The sequence below is a fragment of the Solea solea genome, chromosome 7 (assembly GCF_958295425.1).
Source record: "Solea solea chromosome 7, fSolSol10.1, whole genome shotgun sequence".
Classification (NCBI taxonomy): domain Eukaryota; kingdom Metazoa; phylum Chordata; class Actinopteri; order Pleuronectiformes; family Soleidae; genus Solea; species Solea solea.
In genome coordinates, this window is record NC_081140.1 from 27,512,844 (window position 1) to 27,539,312 (window position 26,469).

The following is a 26,469-nucleotide window of genomic DNA, read 5'->3' on the forward strand; positions in this document are numbered from 1 at the left end:
GGAGGATTCCGCCCTCAGCCCTGTCTGACAGGCCCAAGCAGAGCAACTCCTCCCGCTGGACATGAGAGGTACTGCAGGTCAAAGGTTCTTAACATTTACCTGTTTTGTTTCAAATAAACTTGTAAATCTATTGTTCTAAATCATCATAAATAAGTCATTTATAAAAAGATTTAATCATTTTGTGCATATTTATGAGTTTGTAAACGCAACAAATGGGTTTTCATCACAGTTACTTTCAGCAGCATTGAGGAAAAAAAGGGTTTGTCGTGATCATTATTTATTGATTTATTTCAGTGGTATCTTTAGGGGCCATCAATAGATAGATATAAAATATGGATAAAGGTAGGTTTAAAGGTAGAAAATCTTATTTTTCATCATACAGTTGTTGAATTACACAGTTTTATACCTGATGTCTTCAACAAATATGTGTTTCAGCACAAATAAAGCACTAGAATATGGTATAAAACATACTAATTTGCCTAATTTGGGCATGAAACCAGAAATTATAGATAAAATACACAATTTCAGTACAAAAAACACACAAGAACATGATGAAAACATACTGATTTGCCTTTATTTGGACATAAAACTAAAAAATATAGTTAAATTGATCATTTCAGCAGAAATAAACCACTAGAACATGATGTAAAACATACTGATTTGCCTAATCTGGGCATAAAACTAAAAATGACCACGAAAATACATAATTTCAGCACAAATAAACCACTAGAATATGGTGCAAAACATACTGATTTGCATTTATATGACGGAAAAACTAAAATTATTAATAAAATAGATCATTTCAGCACAAAAAAAGTACAACAACATGATGTGAAACACACTGATTTACATTTAAATGATGAAGGAAAAACTAAAATTGTAAATAAAATAGGTCATTTGAGTACAAATAAACCTGGCATAAAACAAACGGCTGTAGTTGCCTGTGAGACATTACTGAGGGCAAACACACGCTCATGTTAATCTGCACAAGGACATCAGGGAGGAAGATGGATGTTCACACACAGGAAATGCCTGCACATCACTTTTCTGGTCCGTATGTTTTCTACAACACTGAAACACAAAATCATTGTTGTTCTTCACCGGAGAAAAAACCCCAACAGGCGTCGTCATGGAAACACCACTGATCCAATAACTGACGTACAAACACGGGAAGATATAAATAAAATAAAATGTAGCACAAATCAGAAGTTTCCTGAACTTCCTTTTCTGAAACTGAATTAATGTTATTTATTTTTTTAATTTGGATTATAATACACTGCACTCCTGCTAATAAACAGCAGGGGGCAGTATATAACCAGGCATGACTGCAGCTGTCAAGCTGCCACACACATACATATTCATCCACATCATAGCACCATTTTGTGTCAATTTATGGAACTACAGTATATATCATATTATAAGCCGTTTCAAAAGTCCTTAAAGCCACTGGAACATGTTATTTTTTCATTTTTAAATACATACACACATACAAATCAAAAATAAATACAAAAATAAGAATAATGTGCATGATTCACGCATATTTATCAACATACAATAATATTCAATATAACACAAATGAGAGCGAGCGATCTTACCAAACAGATCTCTGGCAGCTTCTCTCTTCAGCTGTTGTTTTTCTAAAAAGCTGGAAGTTAAGGTGATTAGATAGATAGATAGATAGATAGATAGATAGATAGATAGATAGATAGATAGATAGATAAAGAAAGATAGCGATAGATAGCGTAGTAACATAGAGGTTGATAGCGTAGCAAGATAGATAAATAGCGTAGAAAGATAGCAATAGATAACGTAGAAACATTGAGATAGATAGTGTAGAAAAATGGATAATTAACATATGTAGATAGCATAGATAGATTGATAGCATAATAGATAGCATAGATAGAGAAAGATAGCGCCTAGAAAAATAGATAAATAGCATACAGGTCCATAGTGCAGAAAGATAGCGATAGATAGCGTGGAAACATTGAGATAGATAGTGTAGAAAAATGGATAATTAACATATGTAGATAGCATAGATAGATTGATAGCATAAAAGATAGCATAGATAGAGAACGATAGCGTAGAAAGATGGATAGATAGCCTAGAAAAATAGATAAATAGCATACAGGTCCATAGTGCAGAAAGATAGCGATAGATAGCGTGGAAACATAGAGATAGATAGCGTAGAAAGATAGCAATAGATAGCATAGAAAGATGGAAAGATAACATAGATAGATAGCATCGTTCGATTGAGAGCATAATAGATCGATAGATGCCCACGTTAATTTTAAATTGCAGCGAAATCTATAATCTAGATGAAATTTGAATGAAATTTAGTCTGATGGAAAATGATCTGATCCTGTATACATACCTAATCTCATAAACCCATGCTAATGACTTGGAGGTAAATAAAACAAACTTATAATGTGCCTTTTTGTGCCAGTTATTTAGATTTTAACCTCAGCAGCTTTCAGACGTTTTTTTTCCTTCTATCTCGCTGCCACTGACGGAAACTCACCAACAGTGACTGATCATCACAGTCACTCGGGCTAAATGATGTGCGATGCTGTGCCAACCAAGAGTCAGGAATTAGCAGCTCGGCTCAATTAACACTGTGGTATTAATAGATTTCACATGTGAACTGAAAGATAACGTGATGCACAGGAGGGGAAAGAAAAATAAATAATGTTTAGTATGGTGTGATTAAAACCAGCAGGTGGCTTTAAATTAAGAACATTTTGGGGCATGAATTGTTCCACAGTGTGGTCACTGGCTGACTTTTCCCCCTGGAATATTAATGACCGGGTCTGGGTTAATTTAGGAGCACTATTTCTGGAGGTAATGTTCACCTGTAGAGAGAAAGAGAGAGACGTGGGAAACCATGGCAACCGTACACCATTACCTCCAGCTGAAAGGGGGTTCAACAGCAGGATTTAATCGCCTGTGGTGTTGATGCTAAGAGCTAAGACTTTAACAGGAACGGTTGTAGAATATGAAGTCGGGGAAAAACAGCTGTAAAGTTGTGTTCCTAAATTCAACAGTGGACGTCCGAAAACTTTTTAAAAATACTTTTATTTCAAGATTTCCAGAGCACATAACCGTGACAGCTAAGCTAACGGTAGATTTTCATAAATACCTTTTTAAATAAATTTTTTTTTAACAATTTCTTTTGAAATCACGCGTACATTTTAAACTCAAAGGTTTTTTTTGATATAAAAAAAAATTACCATTATTAATCACTAACTAAAATATTCGTCGACTATTAACATTGTTGATTTTTCAGTTTTAGTGGGTTTATTTAACAATTAAAACACGTTCTCTGACTTTTCACCATTATATAAATGTGAATATTTGCTCCATATAACAAAGACATCATTACAACGACAACGTCCTTGGATTACTTGCATTCTCTGCACAAATCTCACACTCACGTATTGCATAACCATGGCAGCTAAGCTAATGGTAGATTTTTATTAAATATTTTAACAAAATCCCGCGATATTGGTCACAAAAGTCTCATGTTTGGTCACGGTTTACTTTGTTAGCGGTGAGAGTCCCCAGAGACACCACGATAGGATATCGCTAAATACTATATTTATTTGTGAAATTGTACATTGTGATAAACTCACACAACATCTCTCTAGTGAGAGTGAGCACCATCTACTGGACTGAAACGTCAATAAGAAAATCTGTTTTTGGCTCATCCATAAAAATGTGTTAAAATAATTATATGTTAATAAATTATCAACACTTCTGCCGTGCAGAATATTGCAATATTTCACCATATCAATTTTCCCCCCACCCCTAATTGTCACCGCCAAACAACGGAAAAAAGTGCGAAAAAAAACAACCAGTATAGTATTTATTTTTACATGAATAGCTCCAAAACGACTAAAACTAAGTATGACTCCATTTTATTTAAAATCCCTGAAACTGACGTCAGTTGTTTTGACAGAAAGATCACTTTTGTCTTCTTTTTATGAGCTTAAAAAAACGACAATAAATCAAATGGTTTTAAAACATTTAGACTGAAAAACATGTGAGGTGTACAGTAATGACGGGGGAGTGAGAGAGCTGATGTTATAAAACACCATAAACAGATATCGGTCGACTGCTCGCTGACTGACTGATGCAACAAGCCGCTCAACGTACACATCCATACGTCTGTGTCACTGAAGCATGTGAGTCTGGAAGCTTTTTACACTTCAGGGCAAGAAAGGAACGATGCACTGTAAGAAAGTCATTTCTGGGAAATGAGGATGCTTATTATTTTATAGTTGTCCTAAAAAGAAAAAGAATCTTGACGAGCAGGTTTTGCACTTTTTTCTATTTAGAAAAAATAAGTTTGTAAGATAATAACTTAATAATAAATATGTTTGTCTTAATAAGATGTTGCAGCTTACTTTAAGCTTTAATTTCCAAATTAGTAAAACAATGTTTTCTTAAATTCTGGCCACTTTTGTCTAGTTTTTGGTCTGTTTGCAGTTAGATTCAAATATTCTAGCCAAGCAAACTTTGTGAAAAATGTATTTATATGTACAACGAGTGTTAGGGTCATACTGAAGAAAAAAGACGTAAGCTTTCAAGAAAAAAGTTGGAACATTATGAGAATAAAGAAACTGAAATATTCCGAAAATTACAAGAAAAATTTTGTAATATTACAAGAAAAAAAAAATTAGAAGAAAAAACGTAACATTACGAAAATACAATTGAAACATTACAAGAATGACGCATTATGACAATAATAGAGTCACACTGTTACAAAAAGAATAAAGTCACAATAATACAAAAAATTGCAATATACAAAAGAGTCGCAATTACACAAAAAAGTCACAATTATACAGAAAAGTTGCAATATGACGAGAATAAAGTCACACTATTAGAAAAAAGTCGCAATTATACAAAAAGTCACAATTATACAAAAAAATCGCAATGTGACTTTATTCTTGTCGCATTGCAACTGTATTCCCGTCGTATTGTGACTTTATTCTTGCCATGTTGCGACTTTATTCTTGTCATATTGTGACTTTATTCTTGTCATATTGCTACTTTATTCTCATTCTCAGCGTATTGCGACTTTGTTTCTAATGCTTTTTCTTTCTTCAGCATGGCCCTAATACTCTGTCGCACATTTAAATAAATGAAATGAGTGAAAATATACAACTCAGTGGTCTTGCATACAAAAATGGAGAAAGTCTCATTTTGGTTTGTCGCCCAGTGAGACTGTGATTTCAGACAAGAGAATGTGACAGACGAAGAGGAGGAGGAGAAGGAGGAGGAGGAGAAGGAGGAGGCAGACACTGTGAGACAGAGACAAAAATCTGCTGAAAATACCCAGATTTAGGAAAAATATGGTGCTCAGACACACACTCACACACACGCTCACACACACACACACACACACACACACACACACACACAGCAACTGTAGATGTGAGGAGTGTGTATTTGGGTGCAACAGCCAGAGGCTCACACGCGTCACCAATCCTCAGTGGGTCATCATGCGTGTAGTAGAAAACACGGGGAGTGTGTGTGTGTGTGTGTGAGCTGGTGGAAGCATGTGTGTGTGTCTGAGCTGGTGGAAGCGTGTGTGCGTGTGTGTGTGTGTGTGCAGTAGCGGAGCAGCCACATGCTTGTGGCAGTCTAGGAAAAGCAGGCGAACGATGAAGATGAGGATGATGATGATGAAGGCGGTGGTGTCGCATGTGTTACCACACCCAAGTGTGTGTGTGTGTGTGTGTGTGTGTGTGTGTGTGTGAGAGAGAGAGAGAGAGAGAAAGAGAGAGAGAGAGAAAAGAGCGTTTTAATGTTAGTGACAGCGACATGACAACAGCCAAGGGCTACACACACACACACACACACGTTCAGTCTTGTACTGTAGTCTCAGTGAGGACACCCATATGCATTCTCATAACCCCTTACGTTACCTTAACTTAAACCATCATAACTAACCAAACACTAATCCTGAACCTCATTCTACCGTTAACCCTAAAACCCAGGTCTTAACTCGCAAACAGCCATTTTAAGGTGTAACAGGAAGTTAGAACCAGACAAAACGCTATGTGATATAACTCAAAATGTCCAGGATAATATACAATAGAATAGATCACCCCTGACCCTAAACTAACCTTATCTTAACTTAAACAAAAACAACCATTTTAAGATGTGACAGAAAGTGAGGACCACCCAAAATGTCCTCACTTCCTCAAAATGTCCTAGCTTCATTTCCTTGCTTCCTCAAAATGTCCGAGCTTCATTTCCGAGCTCTAGCTTCCTCAAAGCTTCATGTCCTTACTTCCTCAAATTGTCCTCACTTCCTGGAAATGCCCTCGCTTGCTCAAGATGTTCTTGCTTCCTCAAAATGTCTTCACTTCCTCAAAATGTCCTAGCTTCCTGTCACTCTGTTGGCTTCATGTCCTTACTTCCTCAAATTGTCCTCACTTCCTGGAAATGCCCTTGCTTGCTCAAGATGTTCTTGCTTCCTCGACATATCCTAGCTTCATGTCTAAGGTTCATTTACATCACAGGGACATGATGTCTGTCCCTGTGATGTGACTGTGTAAACACATTTAAGTCCTCACAACATGAGTAATACCTGAAACACACACACACACTGCCAAATCTCTTATTATTATAATTGTATTATTGTTATTATTATGAATTCACTTTTATAAGACAGACCTGGTGAAGACAAACAGCATCATCATCACATTGAACACTTTTAATGGCGTCATAAAACACAAAACATCAATTAAAAACATGAGCCATAAACTAAACATCATATAAATGTCTTCATTTCAAATAATAATCCAGTTAGATTAGATCTGTGGAAACGCCCACTACTATCCAGTGGGTTCAAATCACGCAACATTGACTGGAAATAAAAATTTAAATAAAATAACATATGATAAAATAAATCCTGGGAGAGGGGAAAAAAAATGTCGGCGCATGGATGACGAGGAGCGGCGCGCGCGGCTGTGCGGATGAATGGATGACGGTGCACGTGGGGGCCAGTGTTGGGTATTTAAAGATGTGGACACACACACACACACACACACAGACACACACCCCTCTCCACTGCTCTGTCAGTGCGCATGATACTGCGGCTCCACTACTACGGCACGCTCCAACTCACCTTGAATCGACGCACGCGGGATGGCGCGCACACACGCACGGGCCGCGCTTCTCCTGTCACTCCGTTGGAGGGAGGGAGGGGGGGGCGCGCACCGAGGAGCCAATGCGCGCTCCCACAGCATCCACCCGCAGCCAATCAGATGCGAGCAGGGGCGGACCTGTGGCTCGCAGCCGCACACTTGGTTTCACTATGCGCTCGTAAAAAAAAAAGAAAAAAAAAGGAAAAAAGAAAAAAAAACCGGGCTCCTCCGTCTACTACGAACGCGGCGGTGCAGGTGTCTCTGTCTCTTCGGGAGAGGAGGATGCGGATGGAAGGACGCGGGTGGGAAGAAGACGAAGAAGAAGACGAAGAAGGGATGAGGGGAACCGCCGCCGCGAGGACACAGGGAGACGACAGGATATGAGAAGAGCGGGCGAGAGGCAGAGAGCGAGAGCGAGCGCGCGAGGTGCAAGGTCGAATATGAGAGATTGGTCGAACGGGGCACTTTGCGTGGCGCGAGCTGGTCGGTGATAATACTATGATTTGGTATGTGGCCACTCTGATAGCAAGTGTGTTCAGCAGCAGAGGAACCGCCGCTCAAGGTGAGTTGAAGTGCACAATGTGCTGCACACGCGCGCACACACGCGCACGTACACACGCGCACGCGCACACAGAGTAAATGTCTGTCTGTCTGCTGCTCTTTGTCATAATATATATATATGTATATATGTATGTCCAATTGAATCACATGGCGCGTGAGGCTCTTTCACTCATTCATGTTTCATGTGAAAGTTCACCATCATATATACGTATATATGTATACATACAGTATATATACCTATATGTATATATCCCATTGAATCACATGGAGTTTCACTCACTCATTCATGTGAAAGTTCGCCATCATATATGTATACATGCACATGTACATATTTGCACATATACACACATATATACGCATATATATGTGTGTATGTATACGTTTATATATATACATATATACACATATATCCCATTGAATCACATGGAGAGTTTCACTGCTCATGTTTCATGTGAAAGTTCACCATCATCCACACACCTGATTTCAATGGTCAATAATCACCCAATCATTTAAATTAGGTGTGTTGTATCAGAGATTAAATCTCAGATTAAATAATCCACATGTGATAGAAATGCTATAGGGGCGGATATTTTAATCGGCACATTCATCGGCCACTTTTTACATGTTACACATTTTTGTTTTCAGGATCTTGAGAGAGAAAAAATGTTGCTAAGTCACTCAAACTTTATTTCTTTTAATCCCCAACTTTTATAGTATTTTATAAATTGTTATTGTTGAAAATTCTGTGATGTAAAATGTAGTAAATTTCAGTAACTGGTTATTTGTTATCGCTAAAGAGGTTTACTTTATTGGAAGTGGTGATAAATATATTACCCAAAAAATAAATAAAATAAATCGGCAGAAAAACCTGTATCGCTCAACGTGTAATGCTGGTGTCCACGATATACAATATTATCACGTATCGCGATATAAAAGTCCGCAATAAGTTAATCGTGGAAAATTACCATTGTTGGGACAGAATCGTGAACGGAGAAAATTGTTAAATGAAGTGACTTGAAAATGCTATCCTGCTCGCCAGTGTGGAGTTTGTGTTAGTGCCACTAGGGGGAGCCTGGATCTCCGAAGTCTAGGACCCTGTGGTTGATAACAATTCTTATTTACGATTCCAATTTTTTTTCCAATTTGAACTGTTGCAAAAAAATATGTATCCTAAGTAAAAGACATTTATTAATTGTGCTCTTAGTAACATTTCTGTAACATTCTAAAAACATTTTTTTATAAATTTGTCATTTTCGTAACACTGTCACACATTTTTGCAAAATGTTTGTAATTTAACACGTTTTTGTAATCTAACATTTCATAAAATTTTGTGGAAACGTAAGTGATACATTTTATAATGTTACCTTTTGGCGACACAAGTGACATTAATCGTACTATTATTATTTATTAGTATTAGTATTGATAGTATTGATACTATTAGTATTAGTATTAGTATTTTTCGCAACGCTGTCACATTTTTGCAATATTTTGTCGTGCATTTCGGTAACGGCAATAATGTTTTAACCGTAGTGAAACGAGTTTCGTAACATTACATTTTGTAGCATGTTTTTGGGAACTTATGTACGATTTTGTAAAAAAAAAAAAAAAATCGTAGTGTTGTTTGATCGTACCATTAGAAACACTTGTTTATCTTTTTCGAAAATGAGCCCAAATACCTAAAATATGTTTACGTTTAAGATTTATTTGTCGCATTAATATCGCAATAATATCGTGAATTAAACTTATTTTGTTTAGGTTTAGTATACTAGTGTCACAAAGTCGTCATATCGTCCCATTCCTGGGATATCTGTGCAGGGTTCGGACAGATTTTCACGTTTTCTGTATCTGAAACTCATTTGTGTGATAAAGCGCTGAGTAAATATGAAAACCACGTCCCAGAGCTGAGGCTAAATGTGTTACGATAAATCATCAAAAGCATCATGAGTCTTGTTTGAGTTCTCAGCAGAGGGCGGTGACCGTGTCAGCCCCCCAGAACGGAGTAGTAGCTGAATAATGCTTCACGCCACAGAATCCACGTGCTGAATTTCACATATTCCACATGCGTGTGTGTGTTTTCTTTATGGTGTCGCGCGTGTGTGTGCGTGTGAACCACTGAGCTCACATAAGCTGTAAACCTCGTCTGGTGCCGAGTTAAGACCTGCTTCATAAACTAGTCTTTTTCTGGAGCGGCAAACGGCACAATATCCCTTTTGTTTCATTTTTTTTCTTGCCTCTCCTGAGCTCCCTGCATTGACCCATGTACTTACTTAACCTTGCTCTTCCACTTACGTCCAGACGGGGGAGACATGTGCCAAGCTGTCGTCTGGTAACTGATCCCACTGACCCCCCACATACCCAGTCAGAACTGGTCTGCTCCTCCTGTGGGTGAGGATCGGGCAGACTGAAGCCCCCGAGCGCGACGATATGAAAACTTTATCTGCTAATAATGGGAGTGAATAGTGTTTGATTTAGGAACAGGGAGCCTCGCAGTGCTGTTCCTACTTAAAGCACAAATTCTCCATTTTATGACGGCACAGCGGTGGCTCGATATTATCGATTCTGAGGTGTTGTCTGGTATCGGCACTGCAGTGAAGGTGATTTATCTTAGCATTACAGGCTGCGCCAGAGAGTCACAGATCACAACATATTGAAAACGAGAGCCGGTTTACCTCTGGTGACTCAGAATATAATATTTGACTGGAGTCTACACACAGACACGCAGACACCGGCTTGTTATTTCATCCCTCGTTGCTAAAGACAAGGAAACAACAATCGGTCTGCTTTCTGACAGTGTTTAAAGCAAGTTTTTATGCAACACAATCTGCAGACAGATGTGTGTGAAGTGCAAGATCAATGGAAATACGCTAGAAGATATGCCACAATGTCATAAAGGTCTAATGTGTAACATTTAGGAGGGTTTTATTGGCAGAAATTGAATATACTTCCCCGCGGTAAGTGTGTTTGTGTCAGTGTTTAATTGCTTTAAAATGAAAATCATTTTGGTTTTGTAGCCTTTGAATCAGCCTTTCATGTGTGTTTACACAAACCAGCTAAAATGCATTATGGTTTTTTACGCAGAAATGTATTACTCAACTCCCCTTTTCCCAAAAATTTAGTTCGAAACAAATGAGCCGTAACTCGTTGAAATTAATACAAACGTCACGGTTTTATTCACTTAATGAACAATTTTGCATGTAATAAGGCGTTGGAACGCAAACTCTACATCCAACGTTCTAAATAAATTTAGAAACGCAAACAAAGAATCACATCTTTACTTGTAGACCGGTTTATGGTATGTTCAAGAGACTGCACAACTGAACAAGTTTTGCTGTTTATACGTAGCTTCTTTGGTTAAACTGGGGAATATTTTGTAACGTTTCTGTTTGAAGTGACTTTTGTTGTGTTTAGCATAGCTACGTGACATGCTAAACGATGTTAGCATAATGACAGTAGCATTAGCTTCTTTGCATTTGGTTTAACTGGGGAATATCTCGTTTGAAGTGACAAAAAAACCCAAAAATCTCAGTTTGAAGCAACAGTTGGTGCTTTTCCTCTACTTTAACAAGAATTGGAACATGCTACATCTCCACGTAACCATTAGTGTTATCCATTGTCCTCAGTTTTCCTCTCACCACAACCTGTCTCGGCAGATGGCCAAGCATCTTTGAGTCTTTTGGTTCTGTCAGAGAGTTTTTTCTCTCCAATGCTTGCTCATTGTGTGAACTGTTGGTTACAGAACCTTGAGATAATGAATTGAATTGTTATACTAGTGATGCATTCCAGTTGAAGGTGGAAGTCGGAATTTCCTCGTTCCATGTTGGAAGTTTCAACTGGAAAATCTTTATCTGTGGAAATGGAAATGTTGCTACACGGTGCAGAGCTTTGTTATGGACTGGCATTGCTAACATTGGCTAGTCTGAGATACACTATATGGACAAAAGTATTGGTAAAAGTAAATATGCAACTTAATCTTTTCTTTTTTTAAATTTTCATCCTCTAAGACACAACAAATTCAAGACAGATTTCCAAGTGCCGACAGACGTGAGTGAAAACAGATGGTTAACGACTAATAATCTCCAAAACAAACAGGAGAAAAGTCGGATTAAGGCCGAGTTATTGGAGAGTTCAGTTGAGCTGTGACTTGGCTCCTGTTTTCATGAGTGGTATTTTTGTAATATTTGCACTTTGCTTAGAGTTCGGCAAAAACAAAAGAACAGTGCGTCCACAGGTGGATGTAGACATAAGACATAAGTAATGTCCAATTGAAAATTATAATAGATATCATATAGAATATTTTTAACTGATGTAACTGACTGGATTATATCATATGATATTAATCTGTTTGCCCCGCCACTGTATTTCTTAAAAAATCAGGGCTCTGTGATTTATAAACTGTAGAAATGTTTTTGTTTTTTTTTACAGATAAATAAAAAATAAACATTAAAAAAACACTGTCAGATTTATCACACTGTGGGAATTATTTATGATTATGTTTAATTTTAATGAGCCTGGACTGAAATTCACACCAGTCAGAATTTGGCTGTGAGTGGCTGAAACTGGATTAATTTAAGAATCAACCAAACATCGTAGGGCCCTGTGACCACTAGGGGCACCCAAAAAAGTCAAAATTCCAGAAAATGACTTTGGTAGAAGTTTAAGTCCCTTTTTATAATATTACTTTAGTAAAAGTCTCAAAGTATATGACATTTACTGTACGTATCATAAGTATCAGTATTAATGAGGACATAGCCCGGAAGTGCTATGTCCTATGTCCATTTTTGTGTGTATCTGCGTCATTACCTCGTTTATGAAGCCCTAAAAGTCCATAACAATCAGTTCAGCCACTACTGAGAGCGCAGGGTTTGATTGTTTTCCTGTGCTCTACGAAGCGGAACGGCACTTCTGTTATGTCTACTACTACTACTAGTTATGTCACTGGCGAATTTCACCGCTCCTCTGAACAGCAGCGCCTCCTAGTCCGGGCACTAGAGTCCGGGCACATCCGGTGACGTACTTTTGAATCGTAGAAGAAGAAGAACTACTCTCGTTGTAGCTGCTGAGTTCCATACAACCGATATGCTCAGCAGATACAATGAGAGTAGCTTCTTCTTCTTCTACGGTTGAATGTAGCAATATAAAGCAGGACACAGCACCAAACTTCACCTAAACGAAGGAGCAGTACCAACAATACGTATATTACAATTTTTACAAACCGTAAAACTGTCTTTGTGTGCTTGCTTTGTCGTTTAGCATTAGCGATAGCTGGCTACACGCTACGCTCGTGTTTCATTTGCATGTGTGTTTATCATCTCGTTAACCACAACGTTATCCAAGCTACAGGCATCCTGCATCAGTCTTTGCAATGGAGGTGGTTCAGTTGTCACAGTGTCTTCTGACTCTGGGTCAGACTCCGGATCAAATACGTAAGGGATTACGGCATTACTCAATGTTTTGATAATTGCTAGCGGTGCATCCGCCTACCAGGGGGGAGCTGCGGGTCTGAGAGCTAACGTGGCAATTATGTCACTTCCAGGTAACTGGCCAATCACAAGACAGTGGGAAAGCTCTCGTTGGCTGGCCAATCACAAGACAGTCCGTGTTCTGCGGTTGTGGTTTTGGTCTGAAACAGCGCGGCTGACGAGAGCGTCAGTGATGAGACATTTACATCGGCTCGTTTGTAGCGACTAGGGCGTTTTTGACCATAAAAACGACTTCATGTTTGTAAGTACACCTCCATATCTCACATATAAGTGAGATAGGACCATGCAATGGCCTCTTTAAGTTTTAGAAATAAAAGTATTATCAAAGATGGAAATGTAGTGAAATAAAAGTAAAGGTTGCTAGAAATATAAATAAAGTAAAGTACAGATACGTGAATTTTGTACAGTAACAAAGTATTGTAGTGTTGTACTTAGTTACGTTACAACACTTCTGACTACCCACCACGAAGCAGGGCCCCAACAACGTTTTTTTGCCTATGGTCCTCCGATGTCCTGGTGGTTATCAAAAGGTTGGTGTCATCTGCAAACATGAATACGTGAGGAACCACAAAAATGTCTCATGTTACCATCACAATACAATGACTTTTATGTGTTCATCATTTAACAATGGAGCGTGAGATTGGCAGTATTGTGTTCGCTCTGCTGCACTGCTGTGATGAAAAAGGGAGCTGAGCCAAGAAGCAAAGCTCTCTATCTACTGGTTGATCTTCGATCCAAACATCACCTGTGATCATGACAGATAGGTCATGACCAAAAGAATAAGATTGCGGGTCTTTCTTATAGAGATAATGTGAGAAGCTTGGCCATCCAGGAGGGACTCGGAGTAGAGCTGCTTCTCCTTAGCGTGAAAAGGAGTCAGTTAAGGGAGTTTGGGCACCTGATAAGGATTCCCCCAAGAACTAGCTGGCACGTCCAACTTGGAGAAGACCTAGGGGCAGACCAAGGACTAGGTGGAGAGATTATATTTCCTCGCTGGCCTGGGAGAGTCTGGGGATCCCCAAGTCAGAGCTGGAAGATGTGGCCCAGCGAAGGGAAAGTCTGGGGCCCCCTGCTAGTGCTGCTACCCTGATCTTGGATAAGCGGTTGACAATGGAAGTTTGGGCACCTGGTAAGGATGCCACCAGGAACTAGGTAGATGTTCCTGGCACATCCAACTGGGAGGAGACCTAGGGGCAGACCAAGGACTTGGTGGAGAGATTATGTTTCCTCACTGGCCTCGGAGAGTCTGGGGATCCCCAAGTCGGAGCTGGATGATGTGGCCAGGGAAAGAGAAGTCTGGGGCCCCCTGCTAAAGCTGCTACCCTGATCTCGGATAAGTGGTTGAAGATGGATGGATGATTTAAAGCAATACTAGGTGTTGGTGCGAGTGGATGGTTGTTTGTCTCTATATAAATCCCTGTGATGGATTGGCGACCTATCCAGGGTTTACCCCTCCTCCAATGATCCTCATGTGGAGAATAAAATGGTACAAGATGAGTGCGTGAGTGAGTGAGTGAGTGAGTATACACAACCATAGAACAAATTTACCGATTGAACATAAAGTTCTACAGAAAAAGCCAATAAGAAAAATGTAAGACGAAATGCCATCGACATTACAAGCAGTGCAACCACATCAGCCAGTGATTTACAGCAGAATAGCTCGGGTATGAATAATGAGTCACAGTAAATGGATGGTCAAAGAAGTGTCCTGGTGCCAAGTGCACATCGGGGGAGGCAGCATATGTTCCGGGAGACTTGAGGTTAGTTCAAGAAAAGCAGTTGTGACTTGGCAACAAATCAAGGTGAAGCAACAGGGACACTGATGACACCGTGGAAGTAATTAAATGTCATTGGCAAGTGTTGAGAAGTGGATGATTTGAAGGACAATTTTTCCGTGTGCTGGGACTTTTTCCCCCCTTTTTGCTTTTGAAGCATTTGTTGTTGAGCTGGCTCTTGGCCAGATGGTCTCAATGTGAAATTCCCTTCTTGTGAAATGGCGCCTTGATATTTCACAGGATGCACAGCTCCCTCGTGATCACAGACACTTGTTCTTTTCACTGCTGAGTTTGTTCTGAAGGCACAGATTTATATAGACCTAATTTCCGATTTGGCAGGACAGCAAACTTGAAAGATAACACGGCTTCTAGAAAAACAGGTAGTGTAAGTACAGTCAGGGGTAGAGGTGGATAATATCGTGATTGTTGCCTGAACTTATTTTGATTTTATGGCTGTAGAATTGTCCAAAAATGTTCAATCAGTGAGTTCTTCTGCATCCTTTTTTCCAAGATAACTTTCACTTTTTTCATATCTGGCAGTTATTCAACTGTTTAGTAATTACAGTACTGAGAAGCTGGCGTCGCAAACGTGTGAGGCGCCGGTGAATCTCGTCTGTGATTGGACAGTTGCTCCGCGGAAGTCCTGAGGTTCTACCATAAAGCGAAAGGCGTAGGGCAAAAGGCGGGGTCACAGTTTTTGAATTTTCTAGATATAACAACCTGTCTAGGAGTTACAGTAATGAGAAGTACACATGCCACATTCTTTTTGGCGATGACAGGATAGTCACAGAACACTATAAAAAGTTAAAATGAATGTACATTATAGGCAGTTACCTGAATATATACAGTATGGGATTGATATTTACAGTGTAATACTATATTGATTATCACAGTATTGTAATATTATTTGTTTGTCCTGACCCGAATTTACAGTTACTGTGAACGGCTTCCATCCCTGCTCTGCTCATTGGTCAAAAGGCACAAAATTAATGGTCATTTCCAGCTCTTCACATGTTTACTTCTCTCATTATCGTTATTATTTTTTCATGCTGTACTACAATCATGTGCGATCAGCTCAGTAATGAGCTTCAGGCCTGCGCTCAAAGTGCGGAATGGTAGAACTGGGCATGTGCCAATTCCTCCCCCTCCTCCTCCATCCTCCCTTCTCCTCTATCCTCTTCACTTCACTCCACTCCTCTCCTCTCCTCTCTCCTCCAGTCCCAGTGGAGTCTCCGTTCCCTGCAGCATTCTGGGAATGCCAGTTTTTCAGATAACACACATTTGGCTGGACGCACCGGCTCTCTGAGCTGCTTGATTATCATCCCTCTGAAAACATGTTGTGCTCATTACAAGTAAAATACAGCGTGGTATCGTGCAGATTTTTACACGTCATCATTAGCTAAATCATTCAATGACTATTTTGATTATCGGTGAATTGTTTTAGAGTTGTATTTCTGATTTTTCAGCTTCTTAAATGTGAGTATTTTCTGTTTTCTTTGGTCCATATAATAAAAAAAGCTGTATAATTTTGGTTTTTGTTAGTATCAACATAGACGTGGAGCCATATCGATGTCGGGCAGCATCAGTTTTTCTAAGCTTCTGTGTTTTTCAATTCTCACTGCTCCGATGTTTATTCATGAGTGGTGTTCTCTTCATCGTTAGTTCCGACAAAGGCTAAAACAGTGGTCAGCAATTAATCTGAGCTTAAATTATTTGCTTATCTTCACAAAAAAAATGTGTATTTCATATTGAGTTCAGAGCTTTTATTCTGAAAGAATATGAACTTACAGTTCACGTAAACTTAATGTTTGGTCTGAAAATTGAAAGTAAAAACACTGCTGTTGTCATGGAGACAGCCAGGTTTGGGGAGTAAATGTCCGTAAAGTACCTAGTATCATATGTTAGGCTCAAAGAAGGAGTAATTCTTAAAATTGAAATGATGCATAGTAAACAGTACGAGTACGTAGCTCACACGCGTTTGTCTTCGTAACAAGCTGCTGATTTAAGACAATGTCCACATTATTGTTAGTTTAAGGCAGCAAAGGTGCCCCAATATTCATTTGTTTACAAAACAAATTGGCCCTCGGCCACATTTACTTGCCGATCCCTGGACTAAAACAATGCTACAATGCTTGAATGAGGCTAAAAATCCTGCATCTTTCCGCTTTTACGTCACGTCTGTTGACGGTAACTCGTCGTAATCTCCATCTTGTTTCCTTGAAAAGTAAATTTCTAAAAGTTGGCTTGGATTCAGCTGGAAATCACAAGGATATTCCCCACACAGTGTGGTGCTCATTATAAAAGAAAACAAAGTGTTTGGTTATTATTAAATAATGAGCAGGTAGCAGCGACACAGTCCTTAGAAAAAAAAAGAAAACAATCCTTATTATCATTATTCTTATTACTGCAGGTCTTTTGTAAATGAAGCAAAGATCCTCTGAGACCAATCTTCAATCATCCAGACCCCAAACATGTTTAACTTTAAAAAGGATACATTGGATGAGCCTGACCGTCTTAATTAAGTAATCAATTACAGGTTTATGCATATTTATAGTTTGGCTGCATGCTTTGGCACACAGAGAATTAAACTACATGTATGATAAGTGCAGCTGTGACTCGTGCAAGGATGAGTATTTCAAGCAAAAATGCTGTTCAAATATCGGTTTGTAGTAGAGCTGGGCGATACGGGAAAAAATATGATCAAGATATACTTAACTTACATCATTTGATATCAATGTGTATCGCAAATAATGATATATGTATTGTGATATAATGATATATATCGTGATATAATGATATACTGTATATCGCGACATAATGATGTATATCCTGAATTATATCCACTTATATCACGATATGTGGATATAAAGCTGCACACAGGTTGTTTCTCTGCACACTTATTATTACCTTTTATTTCAGATAATACCGGCTTTATTTCTTTAAATGAAGCATTTTACGTGTGTTAGAAACAATGACATTGACTAAAAATATGGTCAAATTCTCCTATAACGCAAGTAATTATAATTGACTTCTTTAAATGTAATTTTTGTTAATCAATATTTACAGTACTAAGTATATTTCAAAAATGTGTTCAATGTAATACAATTATCAATGCAACAGCCTTTAAAAGTCATCACAGATACTTTTATCATGATATGACGATATCCAAAATCTAAGAATATGTCACGTGTCACATAAAATATCCACATAACGCTGTTTGAAAATATATACAGCCTAGAAGTACAACAGACTGTCTGAAGTAATTACCTAATGGTCGAGCAGAGGGCCCTGTGAGCACAACATGGCCTTAGATTCACGTTAAATCAGAAAACATCAGAAAAATAAGACACAAAAAAGTAAACATCCTCCAAATGAACAATCGTGACACCAAAATGTATTTCTGGTTCAACACCATACAGTAGATGAAATAGGGAACACATTTGCTCACTCACCTCGTAAAAAAGTGAAAATTAAATAGAAGAATTATGACATATTTGTACGTAGAAACATATTCACAGTATTTTTATTTTTATTTTATATGTCGGAAGATTTGTTTTTTTTTTTTTTTAAATGTATGGTTAATTAGCCAAAACTACTTGGGACGGTTCTGAAAAGAAACCAAAGAAAGAGCTCTATTAAAATAAATGCTCCTGGTCTCTCTCTTCTATCGCTACCTCACCTCCCTCTTGTCCATTCTGTCCCCAATCATTTTTCCTTTCACCACAACCTGTCTAGGCAGATGCTGCACATCTTTAAATCAGAGATTTCATCCTCTGTTTTTTTCTCCCCACTGAGGCATAGTGCTTGCTCATTTTGTGACATTTGAATATTTGTTGATTTTGTTAATATATGGAAAATAATTTGCCAAAACGATTTGACACAGTTCTGAAAAGAAACCTCAATTAGAAACTTATTATATGCCAATTATTAACATATTGATTTTTTTTTTTATTTGAAATAGTGAAAGATTTTCCCAACACATAATAACTAAGTTTAGTGTAATTATTATTTGATGAACTTTTTAAATGCTGGTACATTTACATACATTTTTGTTGCACATTTTAATGAGAGATATGTCAACAACAGACAGGAACATAAATCCAGACGAATGCTGCTGCGACTGAGACGTTCAGTCTGAATCTCACTGGTGCCGTAATTAAACAGCTGCCATTTAGTGACATAATGTTCGTCATATTAATCAACACTATTTTCATCCGTCCTCCAAAAACCTCTGCAATCAAGACATTTCATGGATCTGAAAGAAACTTTTCAATCCTCAATCTGTCGCATCTTTCTTCTGTTTTTTTTGGGGGGGAACATGTGTCAGAATTTAATCCGCACTAATGTGTGTGTGTGTGTGTGAGAGAGAGAGGGAGTCATAGAAACAGGAAGTGAGAGAGTGAGGGAGGTTTTATAGAAGTGAATTATGTTGATTGGAAGTCGGAGCTGATGTTTCTGTAGAAGTCTGAGCAGTTCCATGGAAACCTCTGCCCTTTTTTTTTACTCACACAAAATATACAGGCTAGTAATTCATCAGAACATCTGAAGGTATTCGCTTATGTTCCAGCAGAGGGTGCTGTGAGCATACCTCAAATCTACTTTGAATTACCTTTAAATGAAGTGCTGAATCAGTGTATCCCTACTTCCGGTTATTGCTCTCAACATGACTGCCAGTCATACCAGAACAACTTCGCTCTCTCATCTACCAAAATTTGGCCAAGATGATGTGGTGCGACTCGTGTACGAACACGTCCAAACTGGAGAAAGTATATAAAGTTCTTCTATACGAGATAGTTGCGGGCGTAGCTATGGTCAGTAGCGGGTTTCCTGAGCCTCATCGACTGTAGGCTGTTCGTCCTTTTCCTCCACAGTGGAGCCACTAGCATTAGCCTCTTCGCCTACTCCAAGACACACATTAATGGGGTCAATAACCGACTGCCGAAGTACCCGTGTCTACCCCCAGCTATTCCATGAAAATCGGCTTGGAGTACCACATGTTTTTAACCCTAACCCGCCCAGTTTTCGAGACGTGCAGGCTTTCTTCGTCAAATAGCGGATAATAATAAGAATAGTAAAAGAGGGACCTTCGTCCCTCCTTATCAACCTCACCCAAGTTTTTACAGAGGTGTTCGCCTGTTGGAAAATCGTGAAAACTGAGGTACGGCTGTCTTTGTTTGGATGTTGAACAGCACCGGCGTGAGGAGGCGGCCAATACTTTATCAAGTAACGAGGGTAACAACCCACAAAAACACTAGCGGTGACAGGAAGGAGCCTCACTTTTGCACATGTGTAGAATAAATCTGCTTTCAGAACACCGTCCTCCCTGGTGGACAACCACAACACCAGAGTATCTGAAATATTTCTAGTTCTAGTAAGAGGGGGGGGGAAATCTGCTGACCTACCTGTTAGCTTAGCTACTAGCTTCACTTAAGGAATCAAAACACATGTAGGGTTGTAAGAAAATTTAAATTCACTAAAATACACTAGAATTATTCTTGACAGTGGTTTGGTTTTGCCAGTTGCCAGTAGCCATGTTGTATAACATTATTGTTTTTAATTTGAGTTCTTCTTAAAATTGACTATGTTTGTGTCTATTTTATTTTTACATGGTGTTATCATCATTTTATTGGATTTCTTGCCATTACGCAGGCGTACATATGTGCAAATGTGAGTGCAGGATTATCCAAACATCTTTAAAAGTTGAATGCATCACATGATATTGCCTCAAACTTGATTTTTGGAAAGAGTGACACCCGTGTTACTTAGGGTTCATTGATCCTGAATCACATCACACCACAATTAAAACACTAATCAGCACTATTAGCAGTGATATGCCTCTGTTTAATTACCTTGAAACACTTTGGCCAAAACGTTTAAAACTCATGTTTTTCACTGAGCGGCTCTGAAAAATCAGTGAATCATGACTGGACTGAGGAAATACTGTGATTTACAGCTTCTGCCAAAGATGCTCTGTCATGTGCAGCTCTGGCAGCGCAGTGCCGAGCGATGTGGGTTCACCCTCTGTGCCGTTTTTGGCAAGACGGGCCGATTTCACACATCCTCTCTCTCTCTCTTTCTCTCTGTCCTTGCTTTGTGTTTGAGCAGGTGTCAGCACATCTATTCCATCCCTGACTGAGCATTGCTTGCCTGAAAGGGAGGGACATTTTCCATTAAAGTGAGCTTAATAATGAAGAGGCCAAATCTATCTTGAATTGTCCCTGAACCAAAGTAAAAAGCAGGAGTCAATGAGGTTGTTGTTTCCACTCAGGTCAGCGGGTTGAACCCGGTTCCTCTGGTCAAAAACCAGCTTAATCGTGGTCTGACCTGTTTGAACCTGGTTTTCATCAGTTTAAACCTGGGATTACACAGATTTGTGACCAGTGGGAAAGTGTTTGATTATAGTTCACTCACTTGTCAACGCTCATGGCATGCTATCGGCTTCCTTTACATTCGGGCATCTGAATAATGACAAAAACCTGGAAAAATTGACAGTCCCAATCTGTAATTTAAACACACTGTTGTGTATTCTATTGTAGTCCAGTTATTAATAATATTAATATTGAATTTTACAGACCCAGGTTAACACTGATAGATGTACGCACACACTCACACACAGAGACTATTCTCTTGCGTGACCTTCAGCACACACAGTCTGGCATTCAATTACCGCCCTGTCAGTATCCCGTCCAGCCCAGTGGCTGCACGTCCTTGAGCCTCCGTCCAGTCTATATTCCATTACATCCTCCACATTGTGAGCTCTGTCTGGCATGACGCGGGTCTCGTGTCCTCACTACGGCTGTCACTTTATCCAAAAAACGAATATTACGCCACACATACCGGGAAATTCCCTCCGCTTGCATGTGAGGTCTGAACGGTTTGGGGAAAAATAGCTCAGTATTGCTGTGCTACAGATTTAAAACATGACATCGCTCACTAATATTAACTTGCTAACTTATTAACTGATAGTAACTATATTATCTATGATAAGATAAGACCTCAAAGGCGGTTTAAACTGGCAAAAAATTTAAAATAGAACAGTTAAATTGAAGCGATGGGTTTAAACCTGTTTAAACACAGGTTTACACTGGTAAAAACCTGTTTAAACCAGTTACAATAATCAAAACCTGTTTAAACATGGATTTAAAGTTCCGAAATTGCACAGTTCCGAAATTGCTAAGCTAGCAGGTGAGTCAGCAGATTTGTTCCATTTCATTTTTCAACTGTTCGTTATCTATTTAAAATTTTTATTTTGAAAACGAATGAGCGAACGATACACGGATTCTTGTCGTTCTTCTTCATTGCCATGATTCAAAATATGTCTTGCATGTGTTTCAACAATGTCTCAAACGTTACTGATCGCGGAGGTTCTGTGAATTATCTTTCTCACTTTACTCAACTGGCAACTTTCGGGTCACGTAACATTTTTCATTTTATTTTGAATAGTGAATGAACGAATGACACACGGATTGGTTTAGTAGCTGCAGTGAGTAATTCTCCTCCTCGCTCATATGCTGGATCAAATTTGAGCATGAGGTAAATATTAGATTTTAGTGTTTCTTGGTGAAAATATTGCACTGTTTTTTTTTTCTTTTAAAGGAGAGACATTTAAAAACACTGCTTGTTTAAAAGTGTCTCTTATTGAGCTCCACACCACAGTTTTTCATATACAGTATTTCCTGGATATTGTTCAGTGTGTCATTGAGGCTCATTACTGTCAAAACACTTTCTCCAGCTCAGCTCTGCCTGATTATCAAAGCCCCAAACTGCAGCGAGAATCTATTTAGTGTACAAATCTGTGATCGTCGCTCGCTCGGGGTGAAGTGCTGGAAAAGAGCCATTTTCTTTAATTCGATGCAACTTTAAAAGAAAAAAAACAAAAGGAGAGTTGAAATCTGATGCAGATGTAACCTCACATGCCCCTGCACTGCTGCTGCTGCTGCTGCTGCTGCAGCGATGGCTTGACAGTGAGGACAGGTTTATGTCAGACTGATGTCTCTCATTGGTTCATGATGGTTGTTCAGGGTTCCCGCAGGTCCTTGAAAATCGCCATAAATAGACATGTGTTCTTGAAATCCTGTGTGTGAATTTGAAAAAAATAAAAAATAAATAATTCAAGGACCTTGAAAGTTTTGGAAAATTGCCCTAAATGGAAATGGGTTATTTAAATCATTGAAAGTGTGTGAATTTAAAACCAGAATTTCAAGGACCTTGAAAGTTTTTGAAAATCACCTTAATAGACATGGGTCATTGAAAGTGCTTGAATTTGCAAGAAAGAAGTGAAGTTAGTAAAATATTTAGGTAAATGTCTCCTGTTACGATGACACCTACTGTTTCATTTTTTGTAAACATATATGAATTCAAAATTTGAGATATTTTAAGACCATTTAAAGACCAAATTAAAGGGTCATTTGTCAAACCTTGGGCAGGTTAATCGATAATGAAGATAATCATTCGCTAACCTGCTGTGACTTTGCCCGTTCGACCGGCAACGGCGAGTTATTGCTTTTCATACATGACCAGCCTGTCATTGTGATGATTTATCTGACAGGTGACTGAACTGTTACTCGTCAGGGTTTCACGATCGCCGCGGTAAATCCGCTCTGTGTCGAGGACAGATTCATAAAACATATTGGTCTCCTGGATTTATTAGCTGCTTGATTTATTCAACAGATTTCTGCCACTGTGTATTTTCTTTTGGGGGGAGGAGGATTTCCACTTAAGTTGAATTGAAGTTATTGGTGCCAAAGCAATCTTGTGTTGCTGTCTTTTCTTAACTGTATTGATCTCTGTGCATCTACAAAAGCTTCAGTATGGACCTCATTCTTTATCTCGTCTGTATCTTTCTCCCTTAAATAAACCCTCATAGTAAATGCTACATGCTTCTAAAAGGGAAATTCAAAGGAGTGACAGAGAATGTGCTGATTTAAACGGGAGCGTTATTAGCTGTAGCATTGCATAGCATATTGCGTTGACACAAATCTTTACAAATCTTTAAGCTCTGGAAACAGAACGTGCTCCCCTCGACATCAGGATCCAAAAATAAAGTCGTTGAGAAACCAGAGCTGCTAAAACTCCAGTAACCTGAACTGTTTGCAGGGAAAATAATAGTTTTACCACATGAAGAGAGTGAGTCTGCGCTTCATGTCAAGTGAAAACAAACAAACCTCCCTGTCGTTTTCCTTCTGTCTGTACTGTGAATATCAAGCTACATTCAGCAAAGAGTTAGCTTATTGTAAAGCCAACCTCTTTTTACCCTTTGTTTCTGGTTCTTGTGCTAAGCAGAGCTAATAACTGCTAGCTTGGAAAGCATATTTTGGATTCAGTTAAGAGGTTTTATTAAGTTATTTTTTTTTTACAATTTTCTTCAAAATAATTTGGTGTCTTTGCCACAAAGCTAGCAGTGCTGTTGACTGTTTTACCACATGAGGAGTGTGAGTCACGGCTTAATTTCAAGACTATTTATTCAAAACAAACAAACCTGTCTGTCGTTTTCATTCTGTCTGTACTGTGAATATCAAGCTACATTCAGCAAAGAGTAAGTTTATCGTGAAAAGCTCACCTCTTTTCACCCTTGTTGCTCTTGTGCTAGACTACAGCTAAAAACTGTTAGCGTAGACAGCATATTTTTAATTCAGTTATGAGGTTTTATTTTTATTTTCTACAAAATAATTCAGGGTCTTTGCCACAACGCTAGCAGTGCTGTTGACTGTTTTACTACATGAAGAGAGCCGGGGCTTCATGTAGAAAGGCTGCTTTTTACCTTCTTACTAAGGTGTAACCTGATGTGAACCAGAGATTTACTTGAAAACATGTAATATGATTAAATCTGCTCTGTTTCAGTCCAAGATCTGCGCTGGTTGAAAAGAATTAAGTGGATTAACTGTGTCACGGATTAAACCGGTGAACACAATCACTCATTGATCGTGCGTATGGCCTTCGGGGATGGTTGTTTTTTTGTGTATTTCTTAATGGGTGAACGTATATTTGGTTTTTTTGAATTTTAGCGTGCAGACTTGAAAAGTCCCGGTGCATGCACTCATGAAATTTCCTTTTCACACAACAGTGATAATGGCGGAACATGAAGCAGACGGTAACGCGGACGGTGCCAGGGTGGACTGTTTGTTCCTTGTAAAGACATTTTCCCCTGATAATGCAAATGATTCTGCTCATGAAAGCACCACGTTATTCAGCTGGCGTTTCTCCGGAGTGAAAAGTGAAACGTCAGCATGTCTCTTGATCCCTGAAGTGATTTCCCCCCTGGGCAGGGTCGGGTGGGGATGCGGGCGGTCAGGGGTGCGTGGACAGTCGGCGCTGCCCCGCTCCGATGCTGGAGATGCAGGCTCAATGAGAGCGGGGGTGGCAGCTGGAGAAAATCCATTTCAGGAGTGAGCGTTCTGCTGAGGCAGGTATGCCGACCTTTCAGTCATCTGATAGGTCAACACGCGGCAGAGTGCCTGGACATTTATGGCTAAACGCCAGGCCTGGTGAGGCTCATAGTAAAGCTCATTTGAGCAACGGCCAGCCATGATCAATGGGAGGCTTTGGCAGCTCATTTGTAGTAACAGTGTGGCTCAGCCACAAGAAAACTCACCAGCAGATAGAGGCGACAGATGATGGTGGAGAGGAGTGAGGAAAGCTGATGAAAAGCATGTGTGTGGTGGCAATTCAGTGTTTACTGCGAGCTTCTTGTGGTCCATGAGTGCTCAGGGCTCCTTAACCCTTCAGTTACCAATCCTGTGTTTGCCGAAATTATCTTAGGGAACAAAGGGGCAGAAGCGGCCTGATTAAGGGTCAGTTTGGGTTTGTGGACGAGTAGTTGTGTGAGGCGTTTGCTGTTTGAGTGGCAATGTTTCCATCATCCAACGGGTGGACAGAAACACTCCCCGTGTGCTCTGATGTAAAATCGCTCATTTTCTTCCTGGGCTTTGGTGTGTGAGATTGAGCGGTTTACAAACTTCAGTTTCCGGTCAGAAAATGCTGCCTACAATTAGAAGAAAGACATATTCTTAAGATGTCATAGATTGAAGCTGATGTAGGTTGATATTTGACGTTAAGTGGATGTTTCCAAAGCTGGTTCACGAAGGTCCGCTGAAGCCAATTTGTTGTAAAATGTCGAAAATGTGCCTTTTTTTGAACGTTTTTTAGTTAAAAAATCTTCATCCTCCTCCTTCTTCTTCCTCTCTCAGGTGCCCACGCAGTGAGAGACGAGCCCCGGTTTGTGACGGCGCGCGCCGGAGAGAGCGTGATCCTGGGGTGTGACGTGTCCCCTCCCCTGGACGGCCAGCAGCCCCCCTATGTGGTGGAGTGGTTCAAGTTCGGAGTGCCTATTCCCTTCTTCATCAACTACCGCTTCTACCCTCCTCATGTGGATCCAAAGTACACTGGTAAGAAACAGGAAAACGTTGCGGTTTCCCTTTTGTGGCCTGTGATGGTACTGCAGGCAGACTGCAGATATTTGAAAAGCAAACAATTAGAACATTAGACTTCAAATAATCCTCG

At 39.4% G+C, this 26,469-nt stretch overlaps 1 protein-coding gene across 5 annotated transcripts in view; it reads left to right on the forward strand.

The window, feature by feature from the left end:
• The first annotated feature begins 7,361 nt into the window (after nucleotides 1–7,361).
• Nucleotides 7,362–26,469, forward strand: part of igsf9ba (immunoglobulin superfamily, member 9Ba) — a 77,287-nt gene continuing 58,179 nt past the window's right edge. For all 5 annotated transcript variants that reach the window (XR_009240875.1, XM_058633565.1, XM_058633566.1 and 2 more), the window contains exons 1-2: nucleotides 7,362–7,716; nucleotides 26,157–26,354. Coding sequence is in view for 4 of the 5 variants with exons in the window: in XM_058633565.1 (XP_058489548.1) it covers nucleotides 7,653–7,716; nucleotides 26,157–26,354 (262 nt within the window). In the remaining variant the exon portion in view is untranslated. The remainder of the gene's footprint in view (nucleotides 7,717–26,156; nucleotides 26,355–26,469) is intronic.